The sequence below is a fragment of the Gymnodraco acuticeps genome, unplaced genomic scaffold, assembly GCF_902827175.1.
Source record: "Gymnodraco acuticeps unplaced genomic scaffold, fGymAcu1.1, whole genome shotgun sequence".
Classification (NCBI taxonomy): domain Eukaryota; kingdom Metazoa; phylum Chordata; class Actinopteri; order Perciformes; family Bathydraconidae; genus Gymnodraco; species Gymnodraco acuticeps.
In genome coordinates, this window is record NW_022990361.1 from 514,543 (window position 1) to 535,520 (window position 20,978).

General features: G+C 39.8%; 1 protein-coding gene across 2 annotated transcripts; it reads right to left on the reverse strand.

Annotated features, from left to right (window-relative positions):
* Nucleotides 1–320: 320 nt before the first annotated feature.
* Nucleotides 321–20,957, reverse strand: sypl2a (synaptophysin-like 2a). Of its 2 annotated transcripts, none has more exons than XM_034224212.1 (6): nucleotides 20,703–20,957; nucleotides 20,395–20,469; nucleotides 5,746–5,864; nucleotides 4,164–4,362; nucleotides 2,951–3,130; nucleotides 321–1,823 (listed from the first exon to the last, which is right to left on the reverse strand). In XM_034224212.1, exons 1-6 carry the CDS (start codon nucleotides 20,715–20,717, stop codon nucleotides 1,698–1,700), a joined length of 714 nt encoding a protein of 237 aa, XP_034080103.1. In that variant the 5' UTR covers nucleotides 20,718–20,957; the 3' UTR covers nucleotides 321–1,697. The 2 variants fall into 2 exon arrangements, with proteins under 2 accessions (XP_034080103.1, XP_034080105.1); XM_034224214.1 differs by lacking the exon at nucleotides 20,703–20,957 and adding an exon at nucleotides 20,552–20,575.
* Between the last annotated feature and the right edge of the window lie 21 nt (nucleotides 20,958–20,978).

Sequence of the window (20,978 nt, forward strand, 5' to 3'; positions counted from 1 at the left end):
AGCCACCGCCTCTTTCTATATGCTAACCACTGACCCAGAGTAGTGCTGACATCGGATTCAAAATCCAGGAAACTGAAATCACTACCGATTACATTTTTGAATGTGGCGCCCGAGCATTTTTTGACAAAGACACTTTTTTACCAACATAATCTGAATGAAGCCGCTCACTTTGGATCACATCTGTTTAAGCAGGATGGTAGTTTCTACAAAAATGTATAGCAGACTAACTGTAAATATGCTATAATGTCTGTAAAGCATGAGGGTGGGTGTACAAATTCATCAAATCATTTTTGCAAAGTCATTAAGAAAAGGAGACAGAGTCCAGAAGTCACAGCTCTCATGTTTTACACTTGTAAATACAGATGCACCATTGCTTCCTTTTGCACAACAAGGTATAAAATACATGAAGTCCAAATGTAATAATCCATTACGTAAGCATTCAACATATTACTGTGCACTAATTAAACTAAAATGATCAAACATTTGATATATGACTTGCTGCGCAGGTTGCCCAGTAACAGTGACTTCATAGAGATCACTACATTCTCTTAGTGCAATGCCATGTCATCCACTGCAGCAGGTCACTCACTACAGCAGCCTGTAGTGGAAGGCATTGGTGGTAAAGCTACATGTAGAGCAGCAATATGGGCACTGGTCATTAGAATTACACAATTGCTATTTGAACTATTTATCATCACACGATTAAGCCAAAGCTACTCAGTGGTAGAATATGTTTAACAACAAATCTGACATTGCAAAATAAATCAAGGAGAAGCTTTACACAGACACTTTTTCATTGGGGAATACGAACAGAAACCCAACATTGGTTCTAAAATATGCCACGGAACCAATACATGTAGTTTAAAATACATATGAAGCCTATAAATAATGTCTCTGCAAGTCGGTTTTGCAAAAGATGGTTCAAAAAGAGCATTGGGGTTATGGAGTAGTGTAAATGTAACATGTTGATCAAACAAGAAATGAAACAGGTCCCTCCACTGGGAAGGCATGTACAGCTGCAGCAGTAAACTTGCAAAGAACCTGACTTGTTCTGAAAAAATAAAACATAGCTGTCTCAAATGCTGTCACAACCAACATGAAACTCAAACTGACACTTTCATAATAAAAGTGCAGTAGATTATAGTGTTATTTCTTTTACTTAGTGTATTATTTTAAGGCACAAGAGAATCAGAGTGTGTTGAAACTTGAACGTGTGTGTGTGTTTCAGTAGATCAGAACATTAGTGGGAATTTTGCAAAGCGTTTAATTTAGCTGTAAGCAGAGTTCAGAAGAGAGAAAAGAGGACATGCTCTGGTATCAGTCGTGTCTTTAACTGGAGGAAAACAAGAGCATTCACTTAATTGACCTTCAATCAAGTGATGTCAAGTGATTGACGTGTTTAGAATTAGAGTACTTGAAATCTGTACTGTACTTCCAGAGTACATAATGAAACTCTTACCTACTCTGGACTCTTGCTCAGAACAACAACAGGTGTGCATTAGCTTCTCTGCTTATCTGAACACCAAAATACATACAGTGAGGACCGATTAATAAAAGAAATTAGTACATTGACTCGTGTTGGGATGTCGAGGGGGGTATTTGGGACAATTGCCTTCCTTTTGTATCCATTTGTGCATGTTTCCATCAGAGACTAGTGTTGGGTACAGGGCTATGATTAAGGACCCTCAGTGATGTGGCTAAGGCCCGGGGGCCCCTTCTTCCTCCATGGTTGCTGGTGGGTTGGGATCCTTGTGGAAAGGAGTCTCCTTGTAAATGAACCAGCAGTTACCTGCCCACAGGATCAAGTTCAAAAAGCCAAATATCTGCAGAAACACAGGAAACAGATGAGTGACAACTCTTAAAACTCACCCTCTCTAATAAAACGCATCATTGATTTGGAGAAATAAATACTGGTAACTTTAAAGTAAGGATTAAAATATGTTTCACTTAAACATCAACACTTACATTATATTTAAACAATGTAAATAAGTATTGCATTCACAGATTAACTTAAATATTGCATTAAACAGTAAACTGTTCATTCTACACTGCTGCAGCAATGAAAGGGAAAGTCAGTTTGTATTTTAAACACCAGGTGGCCCTAGGCCCTCGATCACTGATATACAACATAATACCTTGTTAGCCACCCTCAGAAGTATGTGGAATACTTTTTTTATTTTTAAATCGATAGACTAAGTAGTGGCGCTCATCTTTAACAAAATGCAAATTGTGATCTTCTAGACAGTCCACAGCTGGTGAACGCACTCAGTGTGGACCATGTTCCTACAAAGTTTTACAGCTGTAGTTAAAACACAATGCAAATATGGCAAAATGCCAACACTCCATCATCAGCTTTTGGACAAAAACAATGTTTAGACAGATGTACTGTATACTCTCAGGTATGGGCGTTGCAGGGGTTTTATGAAGCATCCTACCAGCACCATCAGAAAGGACCATCTTAGAAATAACGCCACTATGTTTTAGTGTAAAACAGTTAAATTAATGATATCCTTTATTATTCTTTCAATTGTAACGCTATAGATTCAAAATACTAAAAGTATGTCATATTCAAATCTTATAACGTCTGTCCTATAGCAAATGAATATGGCTTTTAATTTGGGTTAACTTTCAATTCTCACTAGTATCATTGTCCATGTTTTACTGTATTTGTCCTGTTTTGCTTTTATTTTACATTTTAAACATTTTCTTTTTAAAATTGTTGTATTTTAACCTATTTAAATTTCTTGTCAGCTTTAATTCAAGGGAATTTCATTAGGATCACTGTAGATGTTTTATCTTGTTCTGTATCTATTTTTATATTATTTTAATATGGTTGTTGTGTTTTTCTGTAAAGGACTTTGGGCTGCTTTGTACATGAAAGGTGCTATACACTATACCATAAAACATTCTCCCTTATAGGACCAATGTGCACTACTGGACCATGACTTACCACAGAGGCATTGAGGCGGCCCATGGAAGGAAACTCCCCTGCTTTGCAGGTGCTATTGCATTGATCATTCATCACTAGGTGACCTGGGTTAGTGGCCCATTTCACATCTGTCAGGCCTTTGCCCCAGGCTGAGGAGGACACGAGCCAGAGGAAGGCGAAGGTCGCGGTCACCACAAGGTCCTGATGAGAGTAGACAGTGTGTGAACATACTAGTATTCAGACTGTTCCCGAGAACACTTTGTCTACTTGAAAATGAGTAAGATCTGATTCCAAGAACAAAATCCAGGACTTTCGGAACCGTTTTCATCATTGTTTATAATGTAATTCATATTTACACAATCTCTATATAATGTTCCGTTAATGGCTACTTTGCCTATTGATGTGGAAGTTTACAAGCTCCTCAAGGAAAAAACTGAACAGTGTTATGATAAATAAATCTGTTGCTGTCTTTCTGTTTGACAATAAGATTAATGCTATACCCTAGTTCTGGTGACAAAATAGTAGGGATATTTAATAACTTGAATGTCATTAAAACAGCCCCAATCAAATTGTCCAAAATAATAATTCTGCATGTTATCTTTGAGGTAGCACAAAGTCCCTCTGGGGCAGTGCTTCTAAAAGTGTGGTCCGCGGACCACTGGTGGTCCGTGAGCGGCCCCTAGTGGTCCGTGAGTATATTGGTACAATTTCACATTTTAAATAAATTAATAAATTAAAGTTTTACGCACTCTCGCGGGAATATCTCCGCAATGGAGCGAGCTTACGTTTCACTTTCGATGGTATGATATAGCCCAGCACAACACCTTCATCACACATGTTGCCACTTGTTTGTACCATTTTCAGGCGATTTATAATCTGTTCTAGAAAAACGATGTGATTTTGGATATTTGTGGAGTTAGGAGGTCCGCGAGTGTTTTTTTATTGGTTAAGTGGTCCTTGGTATGAAAACGTTTGAGAAACACTGCTCTGGGGGGGAACACAGGGATTTGAGCCTGTGCAGACCATTAACATGCATATATAGAACACACTATAGGAAAAGGAAACTCCAAAAAGCAGAATGTGGCCTTTTTAAGGCAGCCTACTGCTTACTGTGTCAACTCAGGTATTTTATTAGTTGTTCTGATTCACTGGGAATCTGTGACAAATTCTCTTTTTTTCCCCCTAGCTGATCATTTTGGTACTTATTTGAATATGGCTTCAGATTAGTACTCACTATGGTGGGACCCCGGGAGGTCTGGCGGTAGACGTGTTGGAAGCCCAGGTAAAGGACCAGTGTGGCGGTGCAATACAGGAACCCAAACACACCAACACACACAAAGAACTCTGCAGAGGAGGAGAAGTCGCCCTGCAGGTAGGTATCATCTGGTTTGCTGCTGTTACATGGAGGTATCTGGTATGGGCTTTTGGGCAACCTGCAGGGGTACGGAGAAAGGAGAACACTTTCTAACAACCACTCAGATGAGTCTGGTTTTTACTCAGTGACTTCAGAGAAAACAAGTCCTCACCTGGGTTACTCTTCTATCCGAGGAATGCAAGTAGAGAGAATATAAAAGGGTTAGGCGAGACTTTTTTTTACAAGACTGTATTAATTAAACAGAACCTTCAACTCATCTGCATGGCCATAGATCAGCTTCATCAGAAAGAAAACTCACATAGGTCTGAGTTTTTTTCAGAACATTTCTTAAAATCACTAACTACACACAAAAGAGAAGACCCTCAACAGAATACCACAATGACCAAAAGGAAGTAGGAATAATCTACTATAATGTTGGTATATTGGTTGACGGGGACGCAACACGGATGGGTTATTCACACACATTGCATTACATGTCACTTGTTAGACGCTTTTATCCAAAGCGACTAACATACATTCATTACTGTGGGCAATCCCCACAGGAGCAATCTGGGGTGAAGTGTCTTTCCCAGGGAACCAACGACATGCTGACTGCAGTTGCTCCTCTGATCAACTCACTAGCACACTGAGCCACAGCCTAAGGGAGAATAATAAGAGCTTACGTAATAAGTATCACATTAATCAAATTGCACTGTGACTGCTTCTTATTATAGACACATGCATTTCCAAACATTTGGACTACCTATGTTGCAAATGTATTATCTCTTGGATTTCCACACGGCATCTATTGCACGTCTGTCCGTCCTGGGAGAGGGATCCCTCCTCTGTTGCTCTCCCTGAGGTTTCTCCCATGTTCCCCTTTAAACTCTGGGTTTTCTCTGGAAGCTTTTCCTTGCATGATGTGAGGGTCTAAGGACAGAGGGTCTAAGGACAGAGGGTCTAAGGACAGAGGGTGTCGTATTGTCATACTGATATTCTGTACAAACTGTGAAGACCACTGAGACAAATGTAACATTTGTCTTAACCTACGGTTGTGAACAGTGATTTACTGGAAAGTAAGATCAAAATGTAGCTGCAAGATTTGTAAAATATATCTAATTGCGATTATTTTTGACTGGTATTGCGATCACGATATAGGAGTGGTTCATCATTTTTGCATCATTATTCCCATTATCATTGAAAAATATATAAAAATAACTGTAGTGGGATTCGTTTAGGACTGTACAAAAAAATGTGTTTGGTATAGTCTGTAGAATGATATTTGCAGGACGTGATCTCTGCAGCTCCACAATACTTCATTCAGAATGATATTTTAACACATATTCAGTCTCTCTCTCTCTTTGAAATCTCCTGTAGTATTGGCAGTAATGTGGACACACCTTCAATAAGAGGTAAACAGCAAAAGCTCTATGGCTGGTAGCAGTGCAGCGTTGTACAGTACCTGAATGGGTAGGCAAACACAGGATTCACATCTTTCGGTTCAGCTCCAATGCAATTGACTGTAAAGTGGGATGACCCAGAGTAACCTCCAGTGGTGGCAAAGGCAAAGATGGTGAAGACCTGTAGAGGTGGAGAAACATAAGGAGAAGAGGTTTTTAATAAGGGGTATTTTAAAGTTGTGAGGCTTTTGCTTTTATGGAAATCTGTAATAGATTAAAAAAATGTTTTATGATAAACAAATTAAAGCCAACTGTTGACCAGCCTCCCACATTTAAGTCAATATAGTATTGATACAATGATGCTTTTTCCCTTCCCATAAGTAACAGATGTGATTTTCAACAAACACCCCACTTCAACATCTCTTCCCCCCCCACCCCATTCTTACATCCTTTTCCACACAGGAAACTCCCTCCCTAATCTGAAAACAAAAATGGCTAACCCTTTAATATAAAGCTGACACACCAAACTGAGCTTCAACTAGTGTAGCTCTTACAAAAAGCATATATCTACATTCTATTTGACTGAAGAGTGGTTACTGTACTGTAGTCTAACAGACTGACCTGTCCAGGAGACCGAGAACACCAGCCTTATCCTTAAAGTGACAACACTTTGGAGTAACTGCCCATTTAGCTACATTACGTTTCATGTTTTTTCACTTTTAAATGTTGAAATTAAATGAAAAATAATTAGTACTGGAAAACAGCAAGTATTAGAAACATCGTTATACATTTAGCTCAAAAAGAGATCTGCCAAAAACACCATAAACAACAGCAGCATTCAGAGCAACATTTTTATTAGATTTGAAACTCTCACATCTCATAGGTAACGAGATGTCAGGTGTCTGCAGCAGTTAGTGTCACAAACGTACACTGTCAAAGTCACCAACTGGATTTAACTAAGCCAATCTGTAAGAGCCTTCCATGTTTCAGCTGGAACAAGTTATTTAACCCTATGCGGTGAGTAGCTTCTCAGTTCTTAAACAACCATGTCGGAAGACACATCCTGTGGTTGTGAAAGGATGTTAATCAGTTTCAGAAGGGTCAAATGATTGGCCTGCATCAAGCAAAGGAAACAACTAAGGAGAACTATTTACATCGGGTAAAGAACTGTCCAACGCATTATGAAAACCAAATCAATGAATCCAGATTTACCCTGTTCCAGAGTGATGGGCGCATCATTGTAAGAGAGGCGAATGCAGTGATGTATCACACCTAGTGCTTACCGTACAAGCCTGTGGGAGCAGTGTTAGGATCTGGGGGTGCTGCAGTTTGTCAGGTCTATCTTCAGCAACATTATGTTCCCAAAGAATGACCGACTCAGCTGACTACCTGAATATACTGAATGACCAGGTCTTTCCATCAACGGAGTTTTTCTTCCCTTATGGCACGGGCATATTCCAAGATGGCAATGCCAGGGGGGCTCACATTGTGAATGAGGGGTTCAGGGAGCAGGAGACACCCTTTCCTCACATGGCCCCCACAGAGTGCAGACCTCAGCCCCATTGAGAATCTTTGGGATGCACTGGAGAAGAGTCTGCGCAGCGGTGCGACTCTCCCATCATTAATAAAAGATCTTGGCGGAAAATGAATCCAACTCTGGACAGAAATACATCTTGTGACATTGCAGCAGCAAAATGATGCCACGGCAACTGAGTGTCGTACTCGGAGCTAAAGGCTGTCCAACGAGATATAAGAGTGTGCACCTCTTTGCTTTGGACGGGCAGTGCAGCATTGAGAAAAACACTGACATTTTCCTAAAAGGAGAGAAACAAGTTGTTTTGATCTTCAACTATGCTGACACAAAGCAGACCCCAGCAGGAAGAATGGAAAGCAGAGGAACCCACACCATTTCCTCTGAGCCTCAACATGGACTGACTGAGCAGAAAAACTGGGATGCCACTCCAGGGTCACCAGAGAACCAGCTGCAGTGCTGCACAGACTGCAGGCTGGTGTTAAAGACGGCCAGTAGGCGACTATGCATCTACTTCAGCCAACTGTCCAGAGAGGGGGATGAATTGTGTCGCAAGACTTAGACAATTTGAACAGCTTATCTTCATTGAAGCACGAGAGTAACCCACGTTGAAACTTGGGACAGGCTGAACAATGTTGTTGGCTGTGGGACCTGAACAGGGTTTAGCTCAAGACACATTTTCAGGCCTGTACAGTATTTTACTGAGCACCACGTTGAACATAACATTTTTTTAGCCTTACTGCCAAATACAATCCTAATGACACTATATCCCCCAAAGACCTATCACACCCTTGGGCAGCACTGAGCCAGGAAAAACGTGTTATGCTACTATATCTGTAAACAGGATATAAGTTTACTACAATGCTGTTGAGCTCCTGACTGGTGCCGTTTCATCCTATTTTTAAAGGCAGGACACTATGTGTTCAAATAGAGACATGTGTTGCAACAGAGCAGAGGGAGCCGCTCTCTGTCAGACAGTCAACACTCACATCATGCCACATATAAAACTAATATGTATTACTAATAAGTAGCGAGGAAATATTTGATGTTTTTTATATGGCTGGAATACCTATGTTTACTTTGGGGGGAATTGTAGTGGTCTTACTAACGTAGCTTTCTCAACATCTTTAGACTGCTTATAAAAGTAGTATTACATGTTTCTCAGTTTAGTACAGTATGTTGGCCTACAGTGGCTGTAAGACAGGTTACACATATCACTATAACCTTGTCGCACTTGCAAGATGGTCTCATAAACCTTGGTTGCAATCTTTGTTATTAATGAAACAGAATTTATCTAGAGGATTGTTCACACATAAAAGGTTCCAAAAAGTGCTTCACAGAAAATGTAATTAAATAAAAAAAGAATGATACCAATTTCCCCTCCAAAGCGATAGACAAAGTAACACATTACATTGTGATTAACACAACACTCAATATCAACTGAATACAATAAACAAATGACTGAATAAACCACAACTAAATGAATTAAGAGCCAAACTAAAAAGTTAGGTTTTGAATTGACCTTTAAAAGTATGAACATCCTCAGGTGGGTGTTTGTTTTCACAGTAGGTATCAGTAGAAGTCCAGTAGAAGAACACCTGAGTGTATATGGAAAATGACCTTGATGTAATATGGTCTGAAGGAAAGTGTCCTTCAATACAAATCAAATGGTGTTGTTGCAGTTGTTTTGTCAAGGCCTACGGTAGCTTGTAGCCCCCCCTCCCACAACTCTCCTCTACCCATTCCCAGAACATCCTTCCTCCAATGAGAAAGCTCCTGATTAGAGCATGCGTTTCTTGGTTCCATACTTTCTCTTAAGAATAATGTCCTTTGTTTGAACACATCCAGGGGAGGCAGTGGACTAGTGTGTTGGTGTTGGGATCAGGGGAGCACAGGTTCAAACCCCACTGCTGTCAGCATGTCGTTGTGTCCCCGAGACAAATTGCTCCTGTGGGGATTGTCCACAGTGTTGAGTATGTAAGTCGCTTTGGATAAAAGCGTCTAACAAGTGACATATCATGTAATGTAATCCACATCTACTGAAGCACATTCCCAGATCACCAGGGTCCTTTTCAGTGCTATAACTTCTGTATAGAGAAGCACAGGGCCAGGCACAGAGTTGAACAGCCTGCCTGGTGCAGCAGAGGAAAGACAGCCGTATAAACAGAAACACACACAGAGAACTGTTGTGCAGTATTTAGTAACTTTCAAGCCACTCAGGATTTCCAGGAATGGGTTTCATATTTCAGGGGTCTATGGATCGCCACAACATTTCTCAGCTTACATCTCAGCCCTGTTTGAACCACCCAATCTGACGGAACCCCAAATAAACCCCTCATATAGGGGGTCAGGAAGGGTTCCCTGTCCAGAGTCCAATGACTCAGCCTCCCACAGACTGGCTGAAGCATTCCTCACAAGTTCTCCTGATCAGGGAGTGGCAGGACTGATCAGAGACTGATCAGCAAATCAAAAGGTTCTGACATTGGCTATTTAACATTTCAGAAAACAACCGTTACTAACACATTATATGAACAGGAAATAATAGTGACTAAACTAGAGCCAGGTTGTGATTACAAAAACAACCAGAGACAGCACCTACCTTCCATCTGACTCTGAACCCTACTGGCCAATGTCCATGTATACAAACCAGTCTGACATTCAGTAATGTCCATTCTAAGCATACTTCCACAGCATTACAGTAGAGAAAGTTAGGCAGCGCTGAAATACTGAGGATGCCTCTCCCTGACAGAATTCTGTTTTGTTCAGCCTTGAGACTGTAGCAGACCGAAAACAACTAATGGAACTTGATGAACTGCCTGGAGAAATTGGAAAAAGTAAAGTAGAAAAACTAAGAACAACAATGTGTGTACGATGCTGAAAATGTTAAAAGAGCAACATTTCTCAAATGAAAAATTAGAGCCAACGAATTGATGGCCACATTTTTTTAAACATTGAAAGCAACAGCCTTATTAGGTCACAAACAATTGTTGGAACAGAGGGAAATGATGAACTAGAAATGAACATGAGAAGAAAATAAACATTCTTATTTGCTTTTGACATAATATAAATGGCAGTGGCGAACCGTGTCTATCACAACTGGACCTTCTGTAGACACATACACACCCCTATTTATTTGGAGCTCCGTAAAAACAAAGCTGTCTATGCCGTCGGATAGTCTATTTGACAAGTTTTTGTTAACAAACAGAAGTATTGTTTTCTGGCATCACTTTACAATTTGACATGGAAGATCTGGATTTTGGTATGAGGGCGCACGCCGAGAGTAAGAGGGCGCAGCGCCCCGGTTACCCAGTTTAGACAAAACATTGTATGTTAGGGTTATCTTACTAAGGCCTAGTTTTTGCATGGCTGATGGAGTCAGATGGCATTTATCTTTTGAAAAGTGTATTAGGCTTATTGTGTGTAAGGAAATAAGTGGGTTGTATGAAACATTTTTTTGTTTTTGTTAAAAGGTATTATTTTTCCATTGGTTCTAAAATCAATATATTGTAACAACACTACAAGAAACCAAAACATTAAAAAAATCCCCTGGCTATGATTTAGACAGTACAGATTTACATTAAGCCTGTGTGAAAAAGCTTGGCCCGCGGCAAGCCACAAATTGAGTTGAACATTGCCCTCAGTTATATCTGGTCCGTGTTTCCCACACATAAGCTTTACTTTACCAAGTCATTTCAGGACAGTTTCAGTTTCTTGACACCAGTTTGTAAACTTGAGCATTCAGCCATAAGTATTTACTTGTTCCTCAATAAGGCTGCAACTAATGGTTACTTTAATTATTATGATTCCGTCTTTATTTGGTAAAATGTGAGAAAACAGTGACAAATGCCCATGCCAGTTTCTCAAAGTCTAAGGTACCGGTTTTAAATGTCTTCCAAAGACGCTCAGGGAGTCATTATGTTATTATATTTGAGAGGATGAAAAGGAGAATCTTCTGACATTTTTGGACAAAAAATGACTTCAATTTGTTGTGTTGATCTACAAATCATTGCCTCTCTGTTCCTCAATATCTCAAGTGTTACCAGCTTCTAACCAATATGGTGTTTTGTATGGTTTTGGTTTTCTTCTCTTAAACAACCTGCAGAAGTAAGAAAACAATACACTTTGCTCTGGTGATATTTATGTGTATTGAGGTTTGAAAACTCTTTTCGGGTTTGCTAACGGTAGCTACTTTAGCTTGATAGCTAGCCATGGCTCTTTCCCCACCCTCGGGTGTTATTTCCTGCTCTTCCTGTCTCATGTTTGGTTACTTCCCTGCCTCCTTTACTGGTACCGGTACATGTGTTAAATGTAGTATAGTTGTTAGGTTGGAGGCGGGAATCATAGCCATAGAAGCCCGGCTCCGCATCTTAGAAAGTAACTCAGCTACAGTAAAGCCCATGTTAGCCGGTGCGGACCGGCAAAAGGTAGCTCCTATTAGCCGTCCCCCGGCAACTCCCGAGCAGCAGGGAGACTGGGTGACTGTTCAGAAGGGGCATAACGCGAAACCCGCAGGTCCCCACCAACCCGTTCACGTATCTAACAGATATTCCCCAATCAGCGAGACACCCGCTGAGAAGCCAACTCTGGTTATTGGTAGCTTTATTATGAGACACGTGAATTTAGAGACCGAAGCCTCCACAGTCACATGCATTCCGGGGGCCAGAGCGGGCGACGTTGAGGCGCATCTTAAACTGCTGGCTAAAAATAAACGTAAATACAGTAGGATTGTTATTCACGTCGGTGGTAATGATGTTCGTATACGCCGATCAGAATGCACCAAACTTAATGTGGAGTCGGTGTGTAGTTATGCTAAGACAATGTCGGACACCGTAATCTTCTCTGGTCCCCTCCCCAATCTGATCAATGATGACATGTATAGCCGCATGTCATCATTTCAGCGCTGGTTGTCTTGGTGGTGCCCAGCAAACAATGTGGGCTTCGTAAATAATTGGACAGCCTTCTGGGGAAAACCTGGTCTGATTAAGAGAGACGACATTCATCCTACTTTGGAAGGTGCAAATCTCATTTCGGCAAACATTTCAGGGCTTTGTGGACTTAATCCATGACAAACTGGAGTTGAGACCAGGAGGCGGAGTCACAGTCTTACACGCTTCTCTGCGCTCTCTCCTAGGCAGTCATCCATAGGAATCCCGAACCCAATAAAATACCCAATATTAGCGGTGTGTGTGTCTGCCCAAGGACAAGTTAAGGTAAAACCTAATAGAGGTGTCATACATAATAACCTAATAAAAGTAAATGTAACAACTACTCCAGTGCAACAAAACAGGAATATTAAATGTGGTCTCTTAAACATAAGATCTCTAGCATCTAAAGCAATATTGGTAAATGATTTAATATCAGATTATAATATTGATATATGCTGTCTCACTGAAACTTGGTTGAGACATGAAGAATATGTCAGCATAAATGAGGCCACTCCACCCAGCCATATCAATACTCATATTGCCCGAGGCACGGGCCGAGGAGGTGGAGTTGCAGCAATCTTTGACTCAAGTTTACTTATCAATACTAAACCAAAATTAAATTATACCTCCTTTTAAAGTCTCGTTTTTAGTCTTACGCATTCGACCTGGAAAACTTTGCAGCCAATCTTATTTGTTACAGTGTACCGTGCACCAGGTCCTTATTCAGAATTCTTATCAGAATTCTCTGAGTTTTTATCAACTTTGGTACTTAAAACAGATAAAGTAATTATCGTAGGTGACTTTAATATTCATGTTGACGATGATAAAAATAGCCTTACTGTTGCATTTAACTCTATATTAGATTCTGTTGGTTTTTGTCAGAGTGTAAATAAACTAACCCACTGCTATAATCACACTCTCGACCTTGTTCTGACTTATGGTATTGAAATTGAGCAACTATTAGTCGAACCGCATAATCCTGCTTTATCCGACCATTTCTTAGTAACTTTTGAAGTACTGTTACGAGACTACAAAGCATTAGTCAAAAGCTCCTGCAGCAGAAACCTATCTGTTAGTGCTATAGCCAAATGTAAGGAAGAGATTCCACCAATACTTAACTCGATAGCATATCTGCATGTAAGGGAGGAAACTTATACAAAATGTACACCACCCCAAATTGATCATGTTGTTGATAGTGCTACAGATGCGCTGCAAATAAAATTAAACTCTGTTGCTCCTTTGAAAAAGAAGAAAATAAAACAACATAGATTAGCTCCATGGCATAATGCCGAAACCCGCAAAATAAAGCAAAAGTCGAGACAACTTGAAAGGATATGGCGTTCCACTAAACTTGAAGAATCTCGTTTAATTTGGCATATTACTCTCAATGAATATAAGAAAGCACTGCGTAAAGCAAGAGCAGCCTACTACTCTTCATTAATAGATGAGAATAAGAATAATGCAAGATTTCTTTTCAGCACTGTAGCCAGGCTGACAGAGAGCCACAGCTCGATTGAGCCTTCTATTCCCATAGCACTCAGTAATAATGATTTTATGTGCTTTTTAATGATAAAATTGTTACTCTTAGAAACAAAATTAATGACCTCTTGCCTTTGACCAGTATAGTGTTATCAACAGCTCCCGGAAACGTAAGTTCTAATATTACACTAGATAGTAAACTAGAATGCTTTTCAGCCATAAACCTTGAACAATTAAATTCAATGATTCTCTCTTCTAAACCATCAACGTGTATGTTAGACCCAATTCCAACTAAGCTGTTGAAGGAAGTTTTTCCATTAATTAGCACTTATTTATTAAATATTATGAATATGCCTTTATTATCAGGCTATGTTCCACAATCATTCAAAGTAGCAGTGATAAAAACCGCTTCTTAAAAAGCACAACCTCGATCCAGAGGTTTTAGCCAATTATAGACCTATTTCCAATCTTCCGTTCCTCTCAAAAATTCTTGAGAAAGCGGTCGCAAAACAGTTGTGTGATTACTTAAAAAACAATGATTTATTTGAAGATTTTCAGTCTGGCTTTAGAACACATCATAGCACAGAGACAGCTCTGGTTAAAGTCACAAATGACATTCTAATAGCCTCTGACAAGGGACGTGTCTCTATTCTTGTTTTGCTCGATCTCAGTGCTGCATTTGATACTATCGACCATGATATCCTATTGCAAAGACTAGAGCACTTAGTTGGCATACAGGGAACTGCTTTAGGCTGGTTTAGGTCCTATCTATCTGAACGCTCTCAGTTTGTACGTGTTAACGATGAATCTTCCACGCAAACCAAAGTTAGCCATGGAGTGCCACAGGGCTCAGTGCTCGGACCTATTTTGTTCACATTATATATGCTTCCGTTAGGCAATATTATAAGGAATCATTCTGTAAACTTTCATTGTTATGCGGATGATACTCAACTATATTTATCAATCAAGCCTGATGAAATTAATCATCTAAATAAAATTCAAGACTGCCTTAAGGACTTAAAAACGTGGATGACCTTAAACTTTTTGATGTTAAACACGACCAAAACTGAAGTTATTGTACTTGGCCCGAAGAATCTACGAAACAAATTATCTAAGGATATATTAACTATGGATGGCATTAATTTGGCCTCCAGTGAGACTGTAAGGAATCTTGGTGTTATATTTGATCAGGATTTATCCTTTAACGCCTACATAAAATCAATTTCAAGGACCGCCTACTTCCATCTACGTAACATTGCAAAAATCAGGCATATCTTGCCTCAAAACGATGCAGAGAAACTAGTCCATGCATTTTTTACTTCAAGGCTGGATTATTGTAACTCTTTATTATCAGGGTGTACCAAGAAGTCAGTCAAGTCGCTTCAGCTGATTCAAAATGCTGCAGCTCGTGTACTAACCAGAGTTAGGAAAAGGGACCACATTACTCCTGTTCTGGCTGCCTTACACTGGCTCCCTATAGAACACAGGATAGAATTTAAAATTATTTTTCTCGCCTACAAAGCCCTTAATGGGCAGGCGCCATCTTACCTTAAAGAACTCATTATACCCTACTGTCCTACTAGGGCATTGCGTTCCAAGAATGCAGGGTTGTTGGTTGTTCCTAGAGTCTCTAAAAGTACAATGGGAGCCAGAGCCTTTTCTTATCAAGCTCCACATTTGTGGAATCAGCTTCCAGTTTGTGTTCGGGTGGCAGACACCCTATCCGTTTTTAAGAGTGCGCTTAAGACCTTCCTTTTTGATAAAGCTTATAGTTAGGGCTGATTAGATTCAGCCCCTAGTTTTGCTGATATAGGCTTAGTTTGTCGGGGGACATCTTACTTCTTCCTTCTCTCTGTCTATACTTGTGTACTCTCATGTTCCGATTAACCCAGCTTCCCCAAATTTCTTTCTTTTTGGTGTCTGTATATGCCGGGATCCGGAGTCATGGATGATCCTGCACTCCTCTGTCCTGGATCGCGAGCCCTGGATCTTGAGTCGTGGCTGTGGTCCTGGATCATAGGTCCTGGATGGATATCCTCGTGGATTCATCTTCCTATTATACACACATGCATTTCCAAACATTTGGACTACCTATGTTGCAAATGTATTATCTTTTCAATTTACACACGGCATCTATTGCACGTCTGTCCGTCCTGGGAGAGGGATCCCTCCTCTGTTGCTCTCCCTGAGGTTTCTCCCATTTTTCCCTTTAAACTGTGGGTTTTCTTCGGAAGTTTTTCCTTGTACGATGTGAGGGTCTAAGGACAGAGGGTGTCGTATTGTCATACTGATATTTTGTACAAACTGTAAAGTCCACTGAGACAAATGTAACATTTGTGATATTGGGCTATATAAATAAACATTGATTGATTGATTGATTGAAATAGTGACTGATTGTGCACTGTGCAGTAAACTTCAGTAGAATCAAAAGCCAGCCAGGAGTGATAATCACAGCAGAGAGGCAGATAAGATCTGCTGTACACTGTATGTTAATTACTAACAGAACATGGCTGAGCCACAAGTATACGCCTTAAATACACACAGCTCTGCCTGCTGTTTACAGAGCACTGTGAGTATTAACTGTGACATTAGAGGGGACGTTCCCCAAATGTTTCTTTTTTTTAGTATAAGGTGCATTCAAACGACTCTTTATGAAGTCTATCACATAGACTCACAGGGTAGAGATATTTAGGGCATGCTCCACCGAGCAGCAGAATAGATTTACTGAACAAATGTACCGGTGACTTTAATTAAATGTACTATGTCAACAGGTTCCACATAATTGTACTAGGTTAGTTGAAAGCAATAGTACCAAGTTGAACCTATTCTTTTTTATTTAAACTTCATATTATTGCTGTCAACTAACATAATACCGTTATGTGTTATCTGTTTGAATAATAAATACATTTATTTAAGTCAATGGTTAGATTTTTTGTTGAGTGTACATCCTCGCATGTGATTCTCCACCTATGGCATTCCTCACAATAAACACAGAGCTGGTTCACAAGAGCACCAACTCAGACCTCTGATTTCCATTTGGCCAACCTAACAGATTCTTTACACTTGATTTGTATACAACAACACGACATGGCATCCACAACAACACTGGCTGGAGCTGCTTAGCTGTCTGTCATTATGCAGCCGGACTATTTCAACACTGACTAGAAGTCAGGTGAGTTGAACTGCCTCGGGGCGCGGTCTGAACTGACACTTGACCTGCCAAAAAATAAAGACGCTAACTGCCTGACGATAATTAGCCATCACCAGTTAGTGGAAGCTAACACAGATGTCTGGTGCCCAGGGAAGAAAGAAAATAAAAGAGGAGGATGAATAACGGAAGAAACACAAAGGTACAGTAACATTAATGTGATGATTAATCAAAATTCAATTGAATTGTAGTTACCGTTGATGGAACAGTGTTAACTTGCTAGCTTAATTTTAGACGATTGCAATGTCGTTTGTTTGCTAATCAATAGTTCTATTTAGAGTTAACGTCATTTACCGTTACTCCCACTATAAATTCCATACCTTAGCCTTTATCTTTAATATGCTATATTACACTGCACTTAACTGCTTCTTTGCCATCTGGTTAGATGCTAAAGCTGAATCTACAGGTGCATCTAAAAACATTACTATATCATAGAACTTTTCTTCTGTAATTTAAGTTAAAAAAAAGAAACATTCATATATTCTAGATTCATTATTCATAAAGTGAAATATTTCAAGCCTTTTTTGTTTTAATTGTTATGATTACAGCTTACAGATCATGCAAATCACTAATCCTGTATCTCAAAATAGTATAATAGATAAAACCAATCAAATCAGGATTTATAATACAGATATTTCGACCTTCTGAAAAGTTTGTTCATTTATGTACTCAATACTTGGTCGGGGCTCCTTTTGCACAGATAAATGCATACATGTTACATATGATATTGTGAGCTGCACCAGTAATCTGATTTATATAATATATCTTAGGTCTAGCAAATATAATGCATCTCTTGATGGTCAGAGGTTGCGCTAGACTTTTTCTCTGCCCGTCATTTTGATGGACAGGATCGTAAAACTTCTGTCAAAATCCAGAATTACCCGTCGGCCTTTACACAACTCTGACGGGGGGGGGGGGGAACCATGCTCGTGAACTGTCAACGGGGGGGGGGGGGGGGCGGGACAGTTCACATGCGCCGTGTTATGCATGGCTGCTGCACCTCGCGGGAGCGTGCACAGCATAAAGCCAAAACTCAGACATTTCAATGATTTGAACAGTTAGGTTGGGAAACGGTATTATTTCCTTTTTGGAGGGCATGCATAACACGGCATAACACCGGAGCCTCGCTGCGGGGAAACTTTGTCACTGTTCTGAGTTTGTTCTAATCTGTCAAAATTCGGTTAACGCGACCTCTGGGTCACATATACTTCTCTTCTCTCTTCAGATGCACTTTGGGGCGCCAGCTAAAATCTTGGGCAGCAAATTAATCAGGGCCGGTGTTGTGCTGAATGATGCACCCCCGCCGTGAAATGCACCCCTTGTCACAGGAACGTGCATTTGAAAAGGAAACGTTTACACCTTAAAACGATGCTTAAAACGAAAAGTAAACGTCCAGGGGGTTTTTTTTTAAATGGTAATTTTCAGACTGTGAGTCTTTTAGTGGTGGCTCATATAGTCTTGATTCTTGTGTTTAAACTTTTCGCTCCGTATTTTGATGGTTGGGGTGTTGCAATATACGTTGGTCAGGGGGACATTATTTGTTGACGCACAGGTGGCCCGAGGGGACGACATGAGCCGAGGGACCAGGCATGACATGAGCGTCAGTTCTGAAGTTAGCACGGCTAGGATGTTGCATTGTCTCTTGTGGAACATTACAAGTAAAGTATGTGAGAGTAAGAGTGTGTGTCGTTATTATCAGTATAGCACACAATACATATTGAAACATGGGCTGTCGAATCCTGGATTTTGCATTCATTCGTCACTTCTTTTTCAGTTATTTTTTTATTTCATATATGTTTTTATTTAATTGTGACGTCCTGTCTGTATACACATACTTTAAAATGTATTGTTTAATTTTACATATTTGTCATATAATAATCAAAATATATGTTTACAAATGTTACATAGTCATAGTACAATATGTCAGCATATTTTTGCATTTTAAAGATGACTCTTTTACCTTTTTGTGTTAATTATTCGGGTCTAAATTAGCTAATGGATTTTTACATCAAGTGCTTGAGGGTGGGATTAATAGAAACATCTTTTTTTGGGGGGGGTGCGTTATACAGCAGGCCTGGTTGCCACTTGCTATCTCTGACAATACATACATGAAACTTGATCCATTTATTTGTACTAGTTTATTTGTATACCCTCAAAAGTGCTTGAGGGTGGGATTAATAGAAGCATCTTCTTTTTTGGGGGGGGGGGTGCATTTTACAGCGGGGGTGCATAATTCGGCACAACTGTTGTAATATTTGTATTTTGATTATTATATGACAAATATGTAAAATTAAACAATACATTTTAAGGCACGTGTATACAGACAGGACGTCACAATTAAATAAAAACATATATTAAATAAAAAGTTAGTTAGTTTTTCCTTGTACGATGTGAGGGTCTAAGGACAGAGGGTGTCGTTTTTCTCATACTGATATTCTGAACAATCTGTGCTGTTGTATTTGCTGTAAAGTGTCTCTACTGTAGGCTATTTTTATTATATGTACAGCACTTTGGCTCGACCAAAAATCGTTTATAAATGTGCTATATAAATAAAACTTGATTTGATTTAAAAAACTGAAAAATAAGTGACGAATGAATGCAAAGTCCTGGATTCGACACCCCAAGTATCAAAATACGGAGCGAAAGGTTTTACCACAATAATCTGTATATTCTATATGAGCTACCACTAAACGACAGTCTGAAAATTACCATTAAGACGTTAACTTATTGATTGATTGATTGATTGAAAAGTGTATTAACAGCTTGTATATTGGGTACAGTACAGTACAGCTCAAAACATACAATTGTTAAGGGGATGCAGACCAGAGAAAGACTTTCGTCTTGTTTACATCAGGGTCCCCCATTTCCAATTCATCATATCATTTAAGACATATAAGACATATTTGACATACAGATGGCTTATTTACATACAGGTGGTTTTTTACATACAGATTGCTTATTTACAATTTTCATTTTAGATTTCGTTCTAATACATCCTAACCGGACATTTAAGACATACCAAGTCTACAGATATACAGTTACATTGTTATCGTTTTAAGGTGTAAAACCTTTCATTTTCAAATGCGCGTTCCCGTGACAAGGGGTGCATTTCACGGCGGGGGTGCATAATTCGGCACAACACTGGCCATGGAAAGAGTGTAAGGGAACGCTGCATACTCATAAGTTTAACATTGGGAAATCAGTAGCTATCTGCAATGTAAATCCTCAAGCTACGGCATGACTTCACTCAGTAAACAGGTCAAAGGCCAAGACTCCAACGTTACACACGAAAAAGGAGAGGCAGAGGAACCTGCAGCAGTTATTGGCCGTTATTTTTCAGCCTTTAAATTTTCGAGTACGTTCTTGAATATATTGCGAAAACAATAAAGGTATAATTAGTGGAAAGAACTAATAGGGAATATATCAACATCACGAGGCTCAAATGAGAGAAACGTTGATTAGATAGCGAGGCGGAAGGCACATAGAGATAACTTATAACTGAGGTAAATTTGGTTAGGTTTCTAATTTAAAGTAACTGTAGGCCTACGTACTTTTTTACTTTACTTACCCATTCTAGGACACGGATAAACCCAAGAGGTTCTTTCAATGGTCCCAGGTCCAGAGTAAACCCTGAAGCCAATTTCTGAGGATGAAAAACAAGGTGTGTAAAAAGACGCAGAGTGACTACTGATTGAAATATAGTTAGCAAGGTGTAAACAAACTACCGTTGACATTAGACTCCAAACAACTAGTCATCGTTACCTATTTGTCACCTTGTGGCTAATTGGCCCAGCCCTTGTTAGCCAAACCCTGCTAGCGACATGCTAACGCTAACTTGTGTCAGCATGTGTAACGTCACCCAGCTTACTGACCTACCTGAACAGAGTCCATGAAGACGATCAACAAGTGGGATGCTTGTATGTTACTCCTTAAGTTGTCAGTTCGTTGCAAAGCTAACCTCAAGTTACTTCGTTTGCATTCGAACAGTAGCAAGCGATACAACGGCTACTGACTGTCAGCAGGAGGCAGAAGAACAGGCAGCAACTGATAAGGCTAGTGTGGAGTGTAAACTCAACAGACAAACTCTGTTCAACTGACCCGCAGTCAAATCAACCAAAATAAAATATGCGCTACTTCCGGTTATTACTTTTC

Coding starts and splice junctions, on each gene's coding strand:
- sypl2a (XM_034224212.1), bottom strand. Junction 5,865..20,394: donor TTATCCGTGTCCTAGAATGG/GTAAGTAAAGTA, acceptor CCACCTCTACAG/GTCTTCACCATCTTTGCCTT. Junction 4,363..5,745: donor GTGTTTGCCTACCCATTCAG/GTACTGTACAAC, acceptor GTACCCCTGCAG/GTTGCCCAAAAGCCCATACC.